Here is a 22,563-nt window from a genome sequence, read left to right as displayed (position 1 = left end):
CTCTGCCTCTTTCTGTATCTGTATATATCTCTCATGCATAAATAAATAAAATCTTTAAAAAAAAAACTTAAAAAAAAAGAAAAATTGATTTTCTTTAAAAATATGATATGAAGATTGATTAAAGAAATTGAGAACATAAATAGATCAACAATTAAGAAATCCAGAAAGTTACAGTGAGTTTCTCCTCCTAGAAATATATAATTTTTTCTACATTTTCAAATAATAAAGGATTATCAGTTTATATAAAGTAACCTATATATAAGCTTCCCTCCCACAAAAATGATGGCTTGATATCTGATTTATTCTGCAGTATAGATAGGGTGTTAATCTTAAAATCTGGCAAAGACAAGAAAAGACATTCAGGTCATACTTTTTTAATCAATGTAGGTGCAACAATCTTAAATTCTATCAAGTAGAGTAAGTTAGCATATTGAAAGATTTATTTATGATGACTTATGTTTTTATCCTTGAGGAATCAATAGAGTTCATACATAAAGACGATGATGAAATTTTAGGGTGAAAATACAGGTTAAATGGAGAGATAGCCAATACATTCCGATATGAAGACTAAACATAGAAAAAATGGCGGTATTTCTTAAATTAACACATACTTTTAACACAGTTACTTGTTAATATATCATGGCTCCTTTATAGAATCTATGTAAGTCATTCCCACATTAATAGGAAAAATGAAATGAACAAGAGGATCAAAGGATGGCCCAAGAGAACAGGTAAAATGGAGACGTGCTGTACCAGATAAGATGTATTAGCACGTCACAGCCACTTGTGTAGATGAAAAGAGGAAGTAAGGCTAGTGGACCAAGTAAATATAAGAAGGAGAATCTAATTTACATGAGAATTTAACATAACATATTACAACTGAAACCATGGGGAAGGTATCTGGACTTATTATATATCATCTGTCAAAGACTCCAGGCAGATTCAAGTTAAAGTAACCTCTCCACAAATGTAAAAAAAATACTAAAAAAGATAATATATTTTTAAACTAATAAATAGAAGAAATGGCAACCCAGATTAGTATGACTGTACAAGGCATTAAAAACTTGTAATTAAAAATTAGAGAATATAACACGATGAAAAGGAAAGCACTAGAATGGGGAGATATTTGAGTTAGTTAAAAGTTTAATATTGCGGTATGTGAAGATGTAGTTCTAAGATGATGTTCAAGGAGATTTTAAGAGATGGTTCATAGCATAAGAAATATAAACAAAAGAATATTGTTTAATCTGATAATTTAAAATAATTACTCTTAAGATTACTCTTAAAGCTGTGATATCATAAATATTTAGCACATGAACAAAAAGAAGAATGATTTCTAAATCCTAGTAAGGCAAAGGAGAAATAAGTATACTGTAATTTTTCTTATTTGAATACTGTTTGGACATATAACAAGGACCATTAAAATGATTTTTTATAAAAGATTTATTTATTTATTTGGTGAGGGAAGAGACAGAGGGAGAGAGAGCCCCAACAGGGCTCCATCCCACCACCCTGAGATCATGACCTGACCCAAAACCAAGAGTCAGATGCTTCACTGACTGTGCTCCCCAGGCACCCTGAAAATGGTAATTTTTTATCCAGTAACCTCATTTTTGGAAATTTATTTTAGGGAAGAATTTAAAGGAATAAGAATGTCATGTGTAGATCTTTGAAAACCAGATAATTTATGTAAATTAATATAAATTATATATACTATATCTTTAAAAACATAACTTACATAAATTATACACAAAAAGATAAAAGCTTTGAAAGCAGCCTAAATACTAACAACTTTAGTATTTAATGAACTATAATACAACCATTAAAAAATTTAAATATGCAGATTGTGGGGCATCATGGAAATTTACTTGTATGTGATATGTAAACAATGAAATGCAAAATAATATATGCTGTATTTGTTAATTATGTGAAAATTTTACCTATGAATAAAGATTGTACAGTTCCATGGGCACACATAGTTATATGGACAAATTTTATCTAAGTTTTTGGAATTTAAGTTTTTTTATAAGTATAAAGGAAAAGTCATCTCAGGATTTCAGGTGGATATTCATGTGCACCAAGAACCAGTGGCCTTTCAGATGCCTCTAAGAGTTGCTTGTGTTTCTGTTCTACAGTGCTTGTTTCAGATTCTGGTAAATGTTTCCTGGAGTGGGAAACCCGGGAAGCCTAGCATTGCCGCAGTGGCGTTGAGCACCCAGCATGGATCTCTCCTGCAACTCAATGACACCTTGGAAGAGAAAGAAATTTGTAGGTTTGTACCTGCTTTGATGTGACCTACTGACACCCAGGTTTTTTTTCTTTTCTTTTCTTTTTCTTTTTTTTTTTTTTTAAGATTTTATTCATTTGAGAGGGTGTCTCTCCCTCCTTTCTCTCTCTTTCTTTTTCTCTTTCTCTCTCTCTTTTAAGATTTATTTATTTATTTATTTATTTTTGAGAGAGGGAGAGAGAACATATGAGCAGGAGGGGCAGAGGGAGAGGGAGAAGCAGACTCCCTGCTGAACAGGGAGTCCCAATGTGGAGCTCCATCCCAGGACCCTGAGATCATGACCCAGCTGAAGGCAGACACTTAACAGACAACCACCCAGGCGCCCCTGACAGCTGCATTTCCTGTCTATTTTTTTTCACTGCATGGGTTTTAGTTTTTCATTCCTTCAAAAATTTTCTTTTGTCTTTCCTGATCTGTACTCAGGAATGCCTGTCACTCTGCCTTGATGACATTGCAATAATCTAACTCATTTCCTAATCTAACCATTTTTCTTTATTTTACCACATCTTTGTAGGCTGGAATACAAATTTGGAGAATTTGGAAACTATTCACTCTTAGTAAAGCATGTCCATAATGGAGTCAATGAAATTGCTTGTGACATAGTTGTCAACAAGAATCCAATTGATAGTAACCTTCGTACGTATGTGCTCTTTGTTGCTTTTTAAAAATGTGTGTTTTAAGGATTTTAGTTTTTAAGTACCATTTGCAACACTTTGTGTACTTTAAAACCTGGATTACTGGTTATCTAATTTAGTTATGGTATATATATTGATTGTGTCATTGGTGTGTAAATAAGAAAATTATGTGATACATAAGAAAATTATATGATCAACATATCCTCATAGATGTTGTTTAATTATGAAGCATAAATAAGCCAAAAAAAGTTAATGCAATAGCAAGAAACTAGAAATAGGGCAAATGACTGTCAAGTGTCTTTCCTTGATTTAGGGATATGGGCACAGTATTCCCTGTATGTGTCTTACATGGACAGTCCTGAAATTCTTAGATTAAGGAGGGACTGTGCATTCTCTCATAACTCCACTGAAGAAAATCTGTCAGTCCGAGCCCCCATTAGATAATATAATATATCCCTGTGGCATTACTAAGTCCTGTTCACAGTGAAGTTTTTGAAGACCATAGGGTCATGTCAGAAGAATGGAAGAGCCAACATGAAAGGGCCAACATGGGCCAGTTTAAGTATTGAAAAGAATAATGAACATAATTGATGGAAATACACTGAATATACAAAAATCAATGAGATCCTTATGAAACTAAAAGGAACAGAGCCCCTTCCCTAAGCAAAAATAGTACTTTGGCTGCCTTTGGAGGTAACAAGGACACCTGATGTTAACTGGAGTGACTTAGAATTGTCAATTGAAAAGAAGGATCTAAGCATTTTTCTTGCCTTTCCTGTTTTCTTGCCTCAGTAGTCTGAGATGATGAGGGTGAATTCTTTAAGGCTAATCCTGGCTGGTACGTGTGGCAGAATAGTTCGTAGCCCCCATGGAAGGAGTGGGGATAGGCAGGAGTCAGAGTGGGTGGCCGGGGAGGGGCAGGCTGTCCCCCGCAGGACACGGGCGTTGGGCGCGGGGCCAGTCGCCAGCAGGTGCTCTTGGTCAACGCTGGGAGAGGACACAGCACCGGCTGTGAAGCATTCTTGCCAAAAAAAGCTAACCTTTTTTAGTGAAATCTCTATAGTTAATTGCCCATGTGCCGAACATTTGGAGGATAGGATGAGTTAGGTGCCAACATGAGGAAGCACAGTTACTGCTCTAGAACAGGAGGTGTCCTAATAGACAACTTGTTTTAAACAAGTCAATGGCTGCTTACATCAGAATTGCCTAAAGAGACATGACGAACAAATACAAAATGTGAACCTTGTTTTTATCCTGATCTGAACAAGCTAACTACAAAAAACATTTCTGAGATAACTAGAAAAATTGGAATATGGACTCACTGTTAGCCAGGGGATTGTTAATGACATTGTGATTATTTACATTTTTAAGAAACTTTTAATTTTGAAATAATTTTGGATAATTTTGAAATAAGTTTAGACTTACAAGAAAATTTTGAAATGATTTTAAACTTACAAGAAACATTGCAAGAAAAAGTTTCCATATACCCTTCTGCCAGCTTCCCCTAAACCCTTAAACTATATAATCATAGTATAGCTACTCCTATATGATGACCAAAACCAGGATGTTAACGTTAGTACGGTGCTGTTAACTGATGTTTAGGCTTTCCGGATTTCTCCTATTGTCCCTTCTAAGGCCTGTTCTTTGGTCCAGGATGCAGTTCCAGAGATCCCATAGCCCATTTAGCTGTCAGGTTTCTGCAGCCTTTCTTTGTCTTTCATGACCTTGATACTTTTGAAGAGAACTGGCCAGTTACTTTATTATTTGCACTTGCTGTCTGTTTTCTCATGGCTAGGTAGAGGGCATGCATTTTTGGTAGATGACATAGAAGCCTTCTCAGTGGGCCACATCAGGGATTACACGATGTCAACACATCTTTTGTGAGGCCTGTGCTTTAGAGATACATAATGAAGGTGGACAGAGGAAATGACATGATGTCTGGGATTTGCTTAAAAATGCTTCAGGCAAAAAAGCAGAGGCAGAGTAGCAATAGGTGAAGCAAGGGTGACACTATCTTGATAATTCTAGAATCTGGGTGATGACTATAAGTGGTTCATTATGCAAATCTCTGTTCTTTTGTGTATGTTTGGTATTTTTCATAATGAAAATTAGCACTCCCCAATGGTGAGTGTTCTCAGTTGTTTATATGGAAGTTAGCAGACGGATATAGGCTTTTCCCTCACTTGTTTTGTTTGCATTTTTCATTTACAGATTACATGTAGTGACATGACAGCTGTGCTGCTTATGACATTTTGGTGATACAGTGTTTTCTTTGATTTTTATAGCTGTGTGTATTGCGTTCCTTGTTGGTGTGGCGCTCATCATTGCAGTATCCCTTCTAAGGTTCTTGTTGAGGTAAGCAGATGTTAGGACACGATTGAGGTGAAGTAGAATATAGAAAAAATATATTCAGGAAGGCTAGTTTGACCCTTTCAATGACTGTTATTCTTTGATTAAATGAATACTTACTGCATCCACCATGCCCAGTCCAGCTTGCAGAATTAGGGATCCATATAGAATAAGAAATGGTCCCTGATTTCAGGGAAATGATAACCTAGTTCAGGTGATCTTTGCCTTCAATCCTCCCAAACCGCTGAAAACAGAGAAGAAGATGCTTGAGATGTCATTATTTCCTGAAAGGATCTCACAGCCTGCTTTTGTGGTGAGCAGGAGTGGCCTGGGCTGATCTCAGGAGGCAGCTGCTGCACTGTACTCCTCTCCCTCCTGTCTGGCTCTGAGCCCTGAGGCCACCCATACAGTCCAGCTTTCCAGGTCCTGCCAGGCGGCCCACCGGCGGCAGGGACAGAGGATGGGGTGTCAGACTTCTGGACCTCAGTGTGGACTTGCTTGTTCCTGGTTGGGACTGGCAGCTTGGCGAGGGGATTCCTTCTCCTCTGTCTGCCTGGGTAACAGCAAGTCTGGTGAGATTGAATGAGTAGATTGGAAAGAAAAAAAAAAAAGTCACAAAGATCCAGGCCTGGCAGATCACCTTTCAAAGGAAAGTTCTTTCATGTTTTTAAAGAAGTAAAACTGATGGATTTTCACATGCTTGGCCTGTTAGGGTTGGGAAGGATCACAAGATTTTGTGAGTGAGCCACATCCAAACTGGAAGGAGTAAAACCTAGTTTTTAAGTCTGCCCCCTTGAGGAAACCTAGCAACTGTGGGGAGTTCTTGCACTCTGACTCCCTCCCTCTGTGCATCTTAAAAATACAAAGGTCTGTAAGGATAAAAAGGATTATTTCTTGTTCAGAAGCAGATTTTTAACCCAACTGTCTTTTAGGGGCAGAGTATAATTTCAGCAGAAGAGTTTGTTTGATTTTTTTTGTTTGTGTATTTATTATTGGAGTTCAATTTGCCAACACCCAGTGCTCATCCCGTCAAGTGCCCCCCTCAGTGCTCGTCACCCAGTCACCCCAACCCCCCGCCCACCTCCCTTTCCACCACCCCTTGTTCACTTCCCAGAGTTTGGAGTCTCATGTTCTGTCACCCTCTCTGATATTTCCCACTCATTTTCTCTCCTTTCCCCTATAATCTCTTTCACTATTTTTTTTTTAGAAGAGTTTGTTTGAATTAAGATATTACCTTGTCAATCTTTTGATAAGATGCAAATACTTCTCCAGTTTATTACAGTATTTTTCACCTGGTCCTTTGACTGTGAATGGATCTGTGGCATCACTTCTTAAAGTAATTCATAGCTGATCTCCAGCTCTTGCAAAGGGAGGAAGCCCCACCTTATCCACTGGGGAACTGAAACTCTTCATAACGTGTGGTTCTGCCTCTGTAGCCGTGGAGGCAGGATGCTGGTCCCTTGTCCCTCGCCCCATCACTCTCCAGTGTGCCCCAATGTCCAGGGATGTTCATGTATGTCAGAACCAGGAAAGAACCTGAGGCAGGAGTAAGAATACAGGATCTCTCTCTTTTTGCCAGGAGGACAAGCATATACAAGAAAATTAAAATTCTTTTTAATTAAAATTCATTTTAAAAACTCTCATTTTTAAGTATCTTACCTTCTCCTTTTGCCCTGCCTTAGATCTTGATTTTAATATTTTTTATATAATGGTCATGTTACCAGTGCTGAATAAAGTAGAAATAGGATTTTTTAAAAAAGGAGATCTTTTATCTTTTAGAGCTACACACTACAGTGTTGATGGATTAAATGATACCATGTCTGGGATTCTTTAAAATAGTCTAACACAGGCAAGGGGTAGTGAGTGCAAGTGTTGGATGAACTAAGACCCACTACACTTAAAGACACTTTAAAATGTTTAACTCTTTGACTCATAGAGAATATGAACTTCAAATTAATTTTCTTTCAATGCAGTATCCAGGCATTTTGAAAATTTTGCCAAATAAAATAAATAAACTGAGCTTTTTATTTATTTACAGTTTGGATGACTTTCATAATTGGATTTCTAAAGCAATAAATTCTCGGGAAACTGATCGCCTCATCAATTCTGTAAGTTATTAAAATGCATCGTGTGGTCTGGGTGGTTTTCTAGATTTGGAATTTATAATTCCCTATTTAATCTTTATTATCTGATATAATTAATCTTATTGTGGAAGGCCAGGTTGGTCATGTGTTCTGTATCCTTAATAAAAAACAAGCAGCCTTGTCTTCAGGTCTGGTGAAGGACACTGTCCCCTTCTCTTTCCTGATGAGGTTGGAACTTTGGGTTGCAATATATGCATGGTGTAGAGACATTTTTCACTCTGCACTCAGCACTAGTTGAATTAATCCAGTTAAGTAGAGGATGTCAAGATAAAAACAAAAGAGTAAGAGCCATCAATATGAAATCTACAGCTCTATGGCTTCCTATGGTGATAAAACGTATTACTTGTGTTAATAAATTCATCATGGATATATGTATGTCCGTTTATGGACATATTTGCTTGTATCCTTGCACCAGATGCACTTATGGACTGCAAGCTCAGCAGATGGCACAAAAATCAAATAATGTGCAAAACTAAACCTTTGAGTGGGATCTTTACAAAAGCCAATTAAAGGATTGTTCAGGACAGCGATATGTAGTTCTCTATTAATTTCTCCCCTAAACCCAGAAAACTGAAATTTACTCATTAGCATTATCAACTGGTATATTTCTCTCCCCATTTTCCTGAAGGAGCTGGGGTCTCCAGGCCGGGCAGGCTCCATTGGTGGCGAGGCTCAACAAGAAGCATGGCATCCACCCAGCGCACTACCACGCCTCCGCTCTATAGACACATTTAGAGGGTATGTGTGGCTCTCTTGGTTCATTGAGGGCACAGGTAGTCTAGGTTTACATGTGTACACATGAACACGCTTTTAACTTAAGGAATTTTACATAGCTTTACTTTTAGTGTAGGCAGGACTTCTTTCTGTAAAAATAAATCAGTGGCCTCTCCTTACTCGAAAACTGTCACAATAGTAGATATAAAGTTGCTAGAGAGGAGTCAAGGGACGAGTTCAGAACCAGTTTCCACTGGTGTGTAGATTCCACTGAGCTGAGGTCATGTGGGCAGACAGCAGCTTGCGGGGCCTCCATGTCCATCCGCACCCCTGTACCGTCAGTAGTTTGACAGATGAAGCGCCAATGTGGGCCAGCCCTGGCCCTTCCCCACTGGAGCCCTCTAGGAAGCAGGTGCAGAGTCCTACGAGTTGTTATTTTAGAGTTCAGGTGGAAGACAGGGCCAGGACCCAACTCTGAAAATAAAGTATAAAACCACAGAGATGAAAATAAACGTCTAGGTGTTGAGCCTTCCATTTTTGCCCTCAGCGGGGCTTTTAAACTCCAGTGACAATTATAATTCTGTACCAGCCTCCCCAGAAGCCAAGGGTTCCTGGGGTGCGTATTTGAAGCCAGACAAGAATAATAACCATCGTTAATGATTTTTGAATTCTCACCCTGTGGAAGGCACTGTTCTCACTTGTAAGTTTATTCAGTCTCTTCATAATCCTATGAGGCATATACTTTTAATTTGCCTGTTGTACAGATGAAGAGACTGGGCTGCAGAGTAACTAGCCTGAGGTCACTCTGGGACAAAGTGGGATGGACAGCTGGGATTTGATTACAGGCCGTTGGGCTCCGTTTGGCTCCAGATAATTGCAGTGACACACTAAAGTCTTCATTCTTCAGTATCCTGCAGAATTAGTGTCAAATAGTAGCATATTCAGTCTCTTTCATCGTATTTCTCTTCCCCCCCCCTTTTTTTTTTCCAAGAAATGGAGGTGGGTAGGGATGGCAGGAGACAGTCTTAGGCAGGCTCCATGCTGCCAGTGGAGCCCCATGTGGGGCTCGATCCCACGACCCTGAGATCATGACCTGAGCCGAAATCAAGAGTCAGTTGCATAACTGACTGAGCCACCCAGGCACCCCATTCCTTTCTTTTTGATTCTCATTGCCACTTTTGGAGATTTGATGCTTGTAGGTAGAAAGGAACTAACATTTACCAAGTGCCTGAAGTGTGCCCAGGGCTGGTTGGGCACTATGATAGATAATCTGTTCCTCAGTGGTCCCAGGGGTCTCTGTGGGTGTGTCTGATTGTTTTACAGAGAAGCACACTGAGGTCACTGATGAGAGTTCTTCCCTAATAAGATCTGAGGGTCCATGATATGAGCCCTCAGCTCTTATGAATTTGTGCCTTCTACTCTAGTTATAAAGAACTATAACCCAAGACATCTAAGTAATTAGCACAGAACTGAGTGATGGGAAGTGTTTTGCTTTGTTTTCAAGTTAAACAGTTTATGTCAGTGTAAATTTCTCTTAATAAATCATGTTAGAGGGGCCCCTGGGTGGCTCTGTTGGGTGAATGTCTGACTCTTGATCTCCGCTCAAGTCTTGATCTCTGGGTGGTGAGTTCAAGCCCTACATGGGGCTCCTCATTGGGTTGGGGGGTCTACTTAAACAAAAAGAAATCATGTTGGAAATGTTGGCAACAGAAGGGCTTTGTGTAGGGCCCTGATTGTAGTGATTAGAGACGATCGTTTCCTGCTCTGTAAGTGACTGCTCTTGTGAGTGTAAGTGGGCCATCCCTCATCACATGTGCAAGTCCTGGAAGTGTGCTCTTTGCTACTTTACAGGCTAGCGCTCATCCTCATGGTCTTCGTAAATTATGGAGGAGGAAAATATTGGTACTTCAAACACTCAAGTTGGAATGGTAAGAGGTTTCCTAAAAACAGTATGGCTTGTGTAGGACCCCTCAGAGAAGTGTGGACAGGAGAACCTCTCAGCATCCCCTCAGGAGCTCAGAGATGAGGCCCCACCAGCCTCCTTGGAGCGCTGAGTTCCTATCCCCACAGAATGACCTCTACTAACCCTTTTGCTATGTTCTTGTTTTTGTGTGCTGTGGCCTTGTAATGCTTCACTGTGATAACACATAGTAGATGCCCAGGTCTCTGTTGTGGGACTGTGGGACTCTGCAGAAGCTGTTAGGAATTTAGTTGTAAGTGACTCTTGCCGTATTCTAGATATGCCTTTTATTACAGCCACTTGGGGCTTCTGCCTTCTGAGACTCATGGTCCTCCTTGGGGTGCCATTGAGCTCAGATTGGTCTGAGTGGTGCTGAATCGTGGCCGTGAATCTGGCTCAGTAGTTGGTATAGGAATGGGGTTTGAATCATGCTGCTTGAAGACAACAGACTTGTCCACAGACTTCTACTTTGGCTCTCCCGTGCCCAGTTACATTCTTAGGAAAGGCCCCAGGCCTACCGACTGGTTGCAGAGTCCCCAGAGAGTGTCTGTGTGTATTACTTCAGAGTTTTCCCGAGAATTCTCTGTGTGAGTTAACTTTCCATATATATCAGTATATAATGGAGCCATTCTAGATTTAGGAAGTGTTTGTATTCTAGAGTCATTTACCTGACTCTTGTGTCTGTGTTATTCTCCAGGACTGACGGTGGCTGACCTTGTATTCCCATGGTGAGTTGCACTCTACCACCAGTATTGCCCTACAATCATCTATGGTTTTTTTTTAGCTGCTGCTGGAGCCTTTCTCCAAGACCATCCTTGACTTCTGAGCCACAGGCCTGTGTTGCTGACAGGTCTCTGGCATTATGAGCTCCTTCTAAAAATTGTGATACTGCATAGTTCTTATACTTGGTATGGGACTTATCTAAGACCTGAATATAAAAGATAAGTGATTGCACAGAGAACCTTTTGTTCATTTGTAGATATGGGATACAAGGTCCTGGGATCTTGTAGGAAATCATAAATTCGGAATATGTAGTTAAATCCCACTAATGCTGAAAATAAGTATAAAAGTCATTTCCTAAAAGAAATGTAGTATATTGGCATCAGGAAATTCCGATAAGTATGTAACAGGGTAATACACTAAAATTTAATGTAACAGAGGAGCAAACCACTCTGTCTCTGATCATCTGTGGGTTGTTCACCTTGTTACAGGACCCCAACTTCCGCTACAGTGTGGACCTTTTGTCTTTGCTGATGATGTGCTGAGTGACTTTGTCCCATCTTCAGGAGGTAGCATTAAGCTATTGGGTGTCATCCTTGCGCAGGGGCCATGCTAATCTTCTCTGTATCATTCCAGTTTTAGTATATGTACTGCTGAAGTGAGCACAGCACTAGCTATAGGTTTACTGCCCTGGTCCCTTGTGTTTCATCACTAGTATGAATTCAGGGTTTCTTGCAGGAGAGCTGGGGTTCTTTTTTGAGATGGTTTGGGTAGGAGGAAGTTTTATATGCCTGAAGACCTAGTAAGCCAGGTCTTCATGTACATGTACATGTACATTCTTTTTGAAAAAAATGATTTTATTTATTTGACAGAACACAAGCAGAATGAGTGGCAGGCAGAGGGAGAAGCAGGCTCCCCACAGAGCAGGGAGCCCCACGTGGGGCTCAATCCCAGGACCCTGGGATTATGACCTGAGCCAAAGGCAGATGCTTAACTAACTGAGCCAGCTAGGCATCCCATTTATGTACATTCTCTAGGAGGTTCCCTACAGGAAATGTGTTCCCGTTTTTGTTACTGGACACTTTTATCCAATTAGATGACCCCAAGAAAGGAAGCCAGGGGACACCAAGTAATGCAGTAAGAGCAAACTCTCATCTCTGATAACCTCACGCTCAATAACTGGAAAGATTGCTATTCTGACTTTTTTTCTTAAGAGTTAATTTAGTGTAGTAAAAGCAAAGGAAAGAGGTGTGTGGTTCAGACAAAATTAGAAAAAGAAATAAAGCTTTCATTTTTCTTTCTGGAGAAAGAGTGAATTTAGAAATGATTGACATCTGTTTGTTTCTCAAGGACTTTGAGGATGTGCTCATGAATGTCCTGTTGTTTTGATTGTAGCATCTTTATCATTGTTTCACTTTGATAATGAATGGGGAGACTTGTCCTTGGAAATTTCGCTCAGCCCTGAAGAATTTTCCTTCTAGGATGGGACTTGAAGTTGCACAAACCTTAGAGTCCACCAGCGCTACATTCTGATTCTTCCTCCAGTGTTATTTCACTAATTGGCTATATTAGAAAATCATGTGTTGCTTCTTTCATGTAGTAGATTATAAAATATTGATGATACACAGACAAAACGCCACCCTAGAAATGGCCACCTCTTAATAGCTGTCCTTTTTTTAGGTTTGTATTTATTATGGGATCTTCGATTTTTCTGTCGATGACTTCCATGCTGCAGCGAGGATGTTCAAAATTCAGATTGCTGGGGAAAATTGCATGGAGGAGTTTCCTGTTATTCTGTATAGGCGTGGTCATTGTGAATCCCAATTATTGCCTTGGCCCCTGTAAGTATTTTTCCCCTCTGTGAGTGTATATTCCGGTTGAAATATGGAAGCTACATGTCATAATTTAAAAGAAATATAATGTCTCCATCACAGGTGCCTGCAAAAAGAACAGATATTAGAAAAGCATATACATGTTTGTATAACTTGGGGCATTATTACTACTATCTTGGGACTTCAGACCTGGGAGGGGCTTCTATGACCACTCAGACCCTCCTGCTGTTCAAAGGAAGACTGAGTCCTGGAGAGATGAAGTGCTTTCTGTGGCTCTTCTAAGTGTAAGGGACAGAGAAGGGCCAGATCAGGTCACCTGGTTCTCGGCCCTGCCCCCTGCCACTTCGTATTCATCCACTTGCATAATAAGGTGATTGTATGATAGTTCAGGAATCAATCCACCTTTGTCAGCACCTGTATGCCCACTGGTTTGCGGGCAAGGAGTATCTTCATTGTTGTTTTTGTGGTGTGAGCAGGACAGGGAGGCCAAGGGAAGGACACACACCCATGCCTGGGACCTGCATTGGAGTCGAGGAAGGCAGTAGTTGCTGTACTTGAGGGGCTTCCAGTGTCATTAGCAAAACAGGACACAGTTATCTGGACAAGAGCCACAGGGTTCCCTCAGACAGGCTGACTGAGAGTCAGCATCAGGAGAAGGTACAGGTCACCTTCCAGATGGCATCAGAAGGAAAGGTGTCACATAGGGTTGATTGATGGATCTCCAAAAAGTGGGCCTCTACTCCCAGGAGAATACACCATAGGGTTCATCACATGGTCACACTCTTCCAGGGGTGGTCATGCAGCCTGTAGGACTGGGAGAGTCTGTTGGTGGCCTGTGCTAGCTCTGCAGGTTGGTGGTGGATTGAGAGCTGATTGAAACTGTACCCAGAAAGACAAAGTGCTGGGCGGGAGCCTCAGGGCCCAGGCAGCCCTTGCTTTGCCTCACACCCAGGGGACCCGTGTTCTTACCTCTGTGTCCCAGGCCAATTACTGTTGCGGGTTTGAGGCAAGTCCTATATGTGTCTCTATCTCCAAGAGCAGAGAAAGCCTACTTAAGGGCAGGAGAGGTTTGTTCCCCCACCCTTCCCCCACCGAGAGAACAGTAACGTTGTCTTGGGCAGGAGGAGGGATGCTGGCTAACGCTGCACCTAACCTGTGCCTTCTGCAGTGTCTTGGGATAAGGTGCGGATCCCTGGTGTGCTCCAGAGGCTGGGGGTCACCTACTTTGTGGTTGCTGTGTTAGAGCTCATCTTTGCCAAACCTGTGCCCGAAAGTTGTGCCTCGGTGAGAAATCCTGCTCTTAAACACGGGAGTGGGGGAGGTGGGGAGGGGGGTCACTGTATGTTGTTTTTTTTACAAGATTTTATTTATTCATGAGAGACAAAGAGAGAGGCAGAGACACAGGCACAGGGAGAAGCAGGCTTCATGCAGGGAGCCCGATGTGGGACTCAATCCCAGAACTCCGGGATCATAACCTCAGCCAAAGGCAAATGCTCAACCACTGAGCCCCCTTGGTGCCCTGACTCTGGGTTTTCTTGAAGTGAAGTGAGACTAGACCTGAACGTGGGCTTGGTCAGTCACGTGAGACCCAAGGTCCGTGGAGGCTCGTCCTGGGCCTCCATGATGGAGTGAGGGGGCTGGGTGGGACACCAAGCACTAGGTGGGTTCTACTCCTTCTTTCAATCAGGACAGCTCCAAAATATAAATTTTGTTTTCCTTTCTTAAAAATGTATTTTTAAAATTGCCTTTTCAATGCAGCTTTATAGAGATGTATTTCACATACCATAAAACTCACAAGCTGGAAGCCTGCCATTCAGTGATAGTTTATTCACAGAGTTGTGCAGTCATCACCACTACCTAACTCTAGAACATTTTCATCACCCCACAGGAGACCCTATACTCCTCACCAGCCACTTACTATTGTCCATTAACCCCCAGCACCAGGCAACCCCCTCATCTACTTCTATCTCTGTAGATTTCCCTGTTTGGGACATTTCGTATAAATGGAATGATACAGTATGTGTCCCTTTTTCTTAGTTTCTTTCACTTAGCATATTTTTCAAGGTTCATATGTGTTGTGCCATGTATTGGTGCTTCATCCCTTTTTACTGCTGAATAATATACTCCATTTTATGACTGCCATTTTTTTTGGATACATTCATCAGTTGATGGGCATTTGACTTATTTCCATTCTTTGGGTGGTATGAATAAAGATTCTATGTATATTTGTGCACAAGTTTTTGTGTGAACATCTGTTTTTAATTCCCGTGAGTATCAGAGTAGAATTGTCCAGTAATTTCTTTTTAACTAATATTTTACTATGATATTTCATGGAGAGGGGCAGCTAGACCTCATAATACATATAAAACAAAACAAGCATCTGTTTTTGTATTAGTATCATAAATCACCAGGAATTTCCCAAATACATTTACTGCCTATTTTTTCTTCTTCTGCTCACATGCAGTTTGTACATGTTTTTTTTTAATAACCTCACTCAGGAGAGAAGATGCTTTTCCCTTCGAGACATCATCCTCAGCTGGCCCCAGTGGCTCTTCATTCTGCTGCTGGAAAGCATCTGGCTGGGCTTGACATTCTTCTTGCCTGTTCCTGGATGTCCGACGTAAGTGAGCCCATGTAGGTAATCCATATTTGCCAAGTCAGAGCTTCTGGGGTGATAGCTTGCAAGTTTCCTGAGTGAGAGGAATTCTCTTTTGTTTTGTCTTCTCCTTGGAGGCATAGTGTGTATTGGGAGAGGAGCTTGCTTTACGTCCAGAGGAATGTCTCTGTGAGGCTTTTTCAGGGTCTGTGTGCAGGGCAGTTGGGCTGCCCACCTTCACATGTGGGGAGCAGTTAAGTCAAAAGGGCATCGGTGAAGAGTGCATAGCACCCCGGTGTCTCCGTGTGTGAGACACCTTGTTGGGCTGCAGCAATTGCCAGTGTAACCCTTAGTCCCACTGAAGTCCTATGAAGTACGTATTTTCACTTTTCCAGTGGTTATCTCGGCCCTGGCGGCATTGGAGATTTGGGGAAGTATCCAAATTGCACCGGAGGAGCTGCTGGCTACATTGACCGCCTGCTGCTGGGAGATGACCACATTTACCAGCATCCCTCTTCGGCCGTGAGTGAGCCTAGCTTGTACTTACAGCAGGGCACTTGGGAGCTCTGACGTGAAGGAAAACAGAAGGGGCTGGCTAACTGGAAACTCTGTCCATTTAACAAATTATGACAAGAACTAGTTTTTTTTGAGAAGTTGGCTGATTTAGGAAATTTAATGTTTAGTATGGGGCTGTGTGTATCCATTACTTTGAATTTGAAAGTGCAGATGCACGGAATCAAGCTGTGGCAGCATGCTGTCCTCTGGCTCAGGTCAGACTTCCTGGCAGCAAACTCTGAGGCTGAGACTCCTTATCCGGCCGTCCTTTGGGGATCAGCAGATGCTGATCCTGGGGGGATCCAAGGAAGCAGCAACAGGCAGAAGGGGTAGTTGGACTGCTTGGTAGTCACACAGGGCCTCACCTAATCCCCTGGGGGGCTGGACTGGTGTGTTGGAGTGAGGGGGTTGACCATTGGATGCAGGCTACCCCCAGCAGGGAAGTGTGACTCCTTCAGTCAAGGACCCATCCAGAAAAGGGACTTGGCTGAGAGCTTCTGGCCATTGGTGCTTCTACCTATTTGGGGGATGAAGGCTTTAGTCTGGAGAGGGCGGTGGGGGGGGGTGCAATATCTGGGTGTTGTGCTGTGGCATCCACTATGCTCTGTGTTTCCAAATTTCTGCAGTTTCGACAATTACATTTGTTTTATAATTAGATAACAGATAGAGCTTTACATGTGATTCACCATAAAAGAAGTTAGGAAGGGGCATCTTTCTGATGTTACAATAGGGTTGACAGAGGGAATAAACCTGACAATTATGACGGTATTATGCGCAGTGTTGGAAGCAGTCAAGGATGCAGCCTGTGCCTAGGTCCCCAAGGTTGAAGTGGCTGCTCTGGACCATGGCTCATCTCTGGGCTCTGTGCTCCCTTCTGCGATCACACCCCCACACTTTGTTGATCAGAAGTATTCTGTCTGTAATCCCAGCAAGCTGGCTGTGAATTTCTGCGGCAAAAACAAAACACATTGAATTCTGGAGTGTATTCAGATTTGTATTTGATCTCTGAAGTTGTTTGTGTGCATTTCACGGTCAGTGAGTCTTGCCGCCTTTTTCTGTTTTGTTTAGGTGCTTTATCACACCAAGGTGCCCTACGATCCAGAGGGAATTTTAGGGACCATCAGCTCCATTGTGATGGCATTTTTAGGAATTCAGGTATTCGTTCATTTCATTAGGGTACATTTTTCTGACAGTTCATGATTATTGATTCAACACTAATTCAAAAACTATTTCATTAAAACAAGTAACTGGAAACATATCTTCTATGGTCTAATAAGTTCTGTTTATATGTGACAGATTGTCAAAACTAGAAGTCATTAAAATGCAGCACAATGAAATAATTCCTCTATATAAGGTATAATTCCTGTGTCCCCCCCCCCCCGGCCCCCCATCATTTATGTTTTATCTTAGCAGCGGAGGCACAGAGTTTCTGGGTAGTGGGTAGTTTCAGAAGTGTGCAGAATGTTTGGTGTTGGCAGTGTGGGGAAGCCCCTGTGTCACTTGTCACATTTTGTGTACACTCTGTATGGTTTCAGTTTATGCATATTTTATGCCAGAACCAATACAGGTTGTTCTTGGTTTATCTCACATGCAAAGTTTGTTTAAATTCTGAACAGTCTAGATTTTTTTCCCCCTTAAATTCTCCTTATTGGCGTTTGAAACTATTATTTGAGCAGAGAGAGCTAACTGGGGGAGGGCAAAGCATGTAAAGCAGCACTAATGGGATGCTCTGCGGTGATGAAAATATTCGTGTCCATATGGCTGTTGAGTACTAGAAATGTGGCTGGTATCACTGAAGAACTGAATTTTGAATTTCATTTCATTTTAATTAATTCAAATTTAATTTCAAATAGTCTCCTGTGGCTACTGGCTGCCATATTGGATAGTGCAGGTCTTCATGTTTTGATGATTTCATGTTTAGCAATACTGCTCTGTACTCACCTCTGTAGCACTTTATAGTTCACTGTGGGTGCTTTCACATATGTTCATTTAACCCCTGCATCTGCAGGGGTGAATCTGCGCCTCAGGAGCAGCCTAGGGTAGGGTTAAGAGCATGGACCTGGTGCCACAGTGGGATTGAACGCTGCCCTACCACTCTCTAGCCAGGTAGACTCAGGCATGTTCACCCTCTGTGCTCCAGCAGCACCTACTTCATGAAGGTGTTGAAAGGACTGAGGAAATTAATTCATGTAAAATTCTAAGAACTGACACCTAGAGAGCATTCATGAATTTTAACTTTAATTACAAATTATTATGAACATTTTCTTATCCCTTGCTATTTTCAGAAATCAAGTCCTAATTTCAGGGGATATTTAGTCAAAGTCCAGACTGTACTGTTTCTAAAACATTTCTCTACCTTTATGCCCACCTGCCCCTGTCCCTCTGTACTGCAGGCCAGTCTGAGCTGGCTCCTTGTTACTGGTTTTTGGGGTGGGGGAGACAGGACTTTGATCAGCTCCCCATCACATACGGGAGAAAAAAGCCCTGCCTCCCCAATGAGACTCGCAAGCCTACCTGCCTTCCACCTTCCCGCAACTTCCCAGCCCCCTGGCCTTTCTCTGTTACCCACAGTGGCTCAGGGCTGCAGGTTCTTTCATCATTTGATGAGCTCCTGTGCGGCTGTTCCAGCCCACACGCACTTCCTGCTCTGCACATGTAGCCTCAGCTGGACAGCATTTCCTCTCTGGCATCTCTCTCATCCTCCAGACAGTGATCCCTCCCCCTGCAGAGCCTCGGTGCCCAGTCAAGGGCAGAGTGACATCCCTTCCTCTTCTCTGTGATCCCCACTGCTAGCAGCGTGCCTGGCAGATGAGTCTGTGTGTTGAGTGATTAGGACGCTGGATGAACATGAAACACGATGGTATCTCAAGGAGTTTGCTAGGTCACCTGTGTTTTCTTCTCCAGGCAGGAAAAATACTCTTGTATTACAAGGATCAGACCAAAGACATTCTGATCAGATTCACTGCCTGGTGCTGTTTTCTGGTAAGTAGCTGACATTGCTCACTACAGTCCTGTCCATACATGTTTCAAAGAACTGGAATATTCAGCCCTGGAAAGCAGCTGTCCCCACATCACAGGAGTTGCATTCTTCTCTAGAACAGCAGAGAGGAACACATCTTTACACCTGAACTCTCAGGTTTACTTTCTTAGGCAAATGTCTTTATAAATGAGAGTGTTTGCTGTGGAACAGCCAACAGGAGTCTCGTGAAGAAATAGTGTGGGTCCCGGTCGGAGCCAGGCCGGGAAGAGCAGGGCAGCGGCTGCCAGAGGTCGGCTCCCAGATCTCCAGGTGACGGAGAGTTGAAAGTCGGGTTGTTCATTTTATCTCTCATGCTTCCTTTTATAATTTAGTTATTAGTTTACCGTCAACTCAGAACAATGCTCTAGAGATTTTGATTTTGGTTTTGAGAATATTTTTAGCTATGCATCCTGAAAATAGTTTTCTAGTTAAAAGAATAAAATAGAAGACATAATTTGCAACCCTTACTAAGTAATGAAGTAACATATTTTCCACTTTTGAAACACAGTCGTTTTTTGAGATAACATAAAAAAACTAACATCTTTCTCCCCTATTGTAGGGGCTTATTTCTGTTGCTTTGACGAAAATTTCTGAAAATGAAGGCTTTATCCCAATAAACAAAAATCTGTGGTAGGTATAGAAAACAATGTCATTTTAATGCTGGGCTGATCTTGCTGATGCTGGATGTGCTCCACAGGAGCCCTGAAACACCTCATTTGCCTTGTAGGTCCATTTCATATGTCACCACACTGAGCTCCTTTGCCTTCTTCATCCTGCTTATTCTGTACCCCATTGTGGATGTGAAAGGACTGTGGACGGGAACCCCATTCTTCTACCCAGGTAAACCTCTAAGCCTGGAGTCGTTGGTGGTGACCAAGTGGGCCAGCCCAGAGACAGCTGAGCAGGCCTAGTACTGCGACCTCGGGCCATGCCCTGGTGGCAGGTTTCTAAGACGCTGGCTGAGGGAGAAAGCAGCTGGAACCACGCTGTCCCAGGCCACGTGCAGGACATGCCTGGCCTCTTCCAAAACAGTGCACCCATTTTGTCTGTTTAGATTGTGAGGTCACAACCAAGCTCTACTTTTTTCTTTAGGCAATCTTGAGTTGTGGAGCATCAGAAACGATCCAGGGCCTGGTATCTAGCCATATGGGGCCATGTCTTCTTTCTGAATATAAATGTCTGAATATAAATGTATAAACTGCCTTATAGATTATGTATAAGAAATATCAAGAGACAGTACCAAGAGATCAATGTAATGGTTTCAGCACAATTCTACCCAAAGACTGAGAGATAGACCTAATCCCTGGTCTTTTTTTTTTTTTTTTTTTTTTTTTAAGATTTATGTATTTATTTTAGAGAAGGAAAGAGCATACATGCACAGGGTTGGGAGGGGCAGAGGGAGAGAGAGAGAGACTCAAGTAGAGTCCATGCTGAGCGCAGATCCTGCCGCGGGGCTCAGTCCTGGGACCCCGAGATCATGATCTTGGTTGAAACCAAGAGTCAAACACTTAACCGACTGAGCCACCCTGGTGCCCCAGACCTTATCATTTCCATGACTCACTTCAACCCTACGATTCTAATGACAGTTACATTTTCTGATCTCAAGTTTTCAATGTAAAAAATGTAAGTTCATGGTTTTGGCAACTCTTGCAGATTTAGTATTCAAGAATTATATTGTTACAGATATTATCTAATTTTTGTTCTAGCTTGCACTTAAGTATTTAAGATATGCATTACTTATTTTTGGCAGTAGCCAATAATATAAATGTGTGCTTTATTTTTTTTTCATTGAACTGAAATCAAATTTCACGAACTAAATAGATGATCAGATGTGACTCAGGTTTTCCTATTATTTTCTGTATCTCTCCTCCAGGAATGAATTCCATTCTGGTGTATGTTGGCCACGAGGTGTTTGAGAACTATTTCCCCTTTCAGTGGAAGCTGGAGGACAACCAGTCCCACAAGGAGCATCTAACTCAGAACATAGTCGCCACTGCTCTTTGGGTGCTCATTGCCTACATTCTCTATAAAAAGAAGGTTTTTTGGAAAATCTGACAGCTCCAACTGGGTCTGGGGGGAGTCTGGAAGCAGCCTTTATTAAAGGGAACCATTACTTATAAAACTGCTGGGATGTGTCTTTCCAGATGATTGGGGAAGATGCTGATGTGCTCTGGCTGGTTTACTGGGACATGGCTGTTCATCAGAACTCTGTATATTTGAGACTTGTATGTTTGGAATATAATTGTCTTTTTTCTCCATCTTCTATGTAAATGGATGTATTTAGAACTTCATTTTAAGGATTTCTCATTTAACTTTTCAAAAGGAAATTGCCAGGGCCATTTTGCTTCTGTGACGGATAAAACAATCTGAAGTCTACTTTTTATTGATGTTTTCCTGCAGTTGTGCACACGTGCCAGCCAGGAACACCATCATTTCTATTGCGGCTGACTATGAGACTTATGAACGTGATGTGTAGTACTACAGCCCCATATTTTTTGGTTAAGTGCAGTTTAATACTTCAAGAAAAAGTAATTTCCTTTTCAGATCTGCAGGGCGTTGGTAGGTCCAGAAAATGCCTTCTAGTAGGTGTTCCCTCCTTTTTCCTCGCTTGAAAAAGACAGTAATACAGGTGTGCCGTTCCCAGCCACTCCTGCTCATAGTTGTGATACTTACATACCTATTTGCTTCTCTGTCCACCCGCCTGTCTGTTGTTCTCACTGTGCGCTGGCGTGCTGGATGGCAGCTGGCGCCCAGGGCTGTCCTGTGGCAGAGAGGAAAGCACACTGTCCTCTCTGTGGTGCCAGCTCTGCCATTCTGGCCATATGAGATGCCAGCAGGTCCCTTGGCCTCCCTGGGCTTTGGTTCCCTCATCTGGGAAGTGTGGGAGACCGTGATGTTCCTTCCAGCTCTTAGGCTCCCTGAAGTGGGATACATGAGTGACTTCTCTGAAATCCTTAGGAAGATAATTTTATTACAGAAAACTCTTCAGCATAAATGATAATGAAAAGGTTAAAAAAAAAACTCTCATTGGAGTTAAATCTTTTTGGAACGACCCTCCACAGTGGAGGCACCTTTCCTGTGTGGGATCCCAAAACCGAAGAGTTTCCTAGGAATGAAGTCAGGAGAACACGTGAGGAGAAACTGCGCTTTTCATATGATGCATCATCATGCTTACGAATTTTCTGTGAGAATTCCGTGCGGAAGAAAGTCGCTCTCCACCCTCCTGTGGTGGTGCACGGCCACCTCCGCAATGCTGCTGCTGTCACCACAGCACGGACGAGCTGGCCTGCGCCTGCTCCGAACTGCCCGCCGGACCCCTGCCTTCCCGCCCTCCTTCCCTGGTCAGACCCTCCCCGTGGGGCAGCCCAGGCCCGTGAAGGCCTCCTGTGCCTCCAGCCGCCCCCCAGCCGCCCGCCAGGTGCTGCCCTGGCAGGGCCCACACCTTGGCTTCCGACTCTGCCTGGGGCCTCCTGGTTTAATATTCTCCTGTGTACACCTGACCTTTGGAGCCCCTGCTTCTGAGGCACCTTCTTTGACCTCACGTTCTCCTCCCAAAGCCCTGTGTTCTTCCCCTGGTGACGCCGTGCTGGGGTCGGCCTGCTGTGACAGGTCCTGTATCCACGCCTCATTCCACACACTAGCCGTGGGCTGGCCACGGGCAAGGATTATGCCTCTTCACCTGTACGTTACTCACCATGCAAACCTAGAGCCTCGTACTCAGCAGGTGTTAAATAAATGCATAGCAGAGCGAA

The 22,563-nt window shown here is 42.5% G+C and overlaps 1 protein-coding gene and 1 non-coding gene across 3 annotated transcripts in view; one reads left to right on the top strand and one right to left on the bottom strand.

The window, feature by feature from the left end:
- Nucleotides 1-22,563, top strand: part of HGSNAT (heparan-alpha-glucosaminide N-acetyltransferase) — a 42,849-nt gene extending 20,286 nt beyond the window's left edge. The window contains exons 3-18 of one of the 2 annotated variants that reach the window (XM_025445043.3): nt 2,136-2,272; nt 2,802-2,923; nt 5,208-5,277; nt 7,310-7,379; nt 8,044-8,153; nt 9,981-10,057; nt 10,787-10,817; nt 12,490-12,650; nt 13,810-13,925; nt 15,140-15,261; nt 15,633-15,759; nt 16,861-16,947; nt 18,697-18,774; nt 19,371-19,441; nt 19,539-19,651; nt 20,685-22,563. In XM_025445043.3, the coding sequence (XP_025300828.2) occupies nt 2,136-2,272; nt 2,802-2,923; nt 5,208-5,277; nt 7,310-7,379; nt 8,044-8,153; nt 9,981-10,057; nt 10,787-10,817; nt 12,490-12,650; nt 13,810-13,925; nt 15,140-15,261; nt 15,633-15,759; nt 16,861-16,947; nt 18,697-18,774; nt 19,371-19,441; nt 19,539-19,651; nt 20,685-20,866 (1,674 nt within the window). In that variant the 3' untranslated portion in view covers nt 20,867-22,563. The remainder of the gene's footprint in view (nt 1-2,135; nt 2,273-2,801; nt 2,924-5,207; nt 5,278-7,309; nt 7,380-8,043; nt 8,154-9,980; nt 10,058-10,786; nt 10,818-12,489; nt 12,651-13,809; nt 13,926-15,139; nt 15,262-15,632; nt 15,760-16,860; nt 16,948-18,696; nt 18,775-19,370; nt 19,442-19,538; nt 19,652-20,684) is intronic. The other variant, XM_035700146.2, reaches the window with a different exon arrangement.
- On the bottom strand, nt 11,368-11,475 carry LOC112664660 (U6 spliceosomal RNA). The gene has a single exon (XR_003139872.1). It is a non-coding gene; the product is annotated as a U6 spliceosomal RNA (small nuclear RNA).

The sequence above is a fragment of the Canis lupus genome, chromosome 16, assembly GCF_003254725.2.
Source record: "Canis lupus dingo isolate Sandy chromosome 16, ASM325472v2, whole genome shotgun sequence".
Lineage (NCBI taxonomy): Eukaryota > Metazoa > Chordata > Mammalia > Carnivora > Canidae > Canis > Canis lupus.
This window is presented reverse-complemented; position numbering and strand designations above follow the sequence as displayed.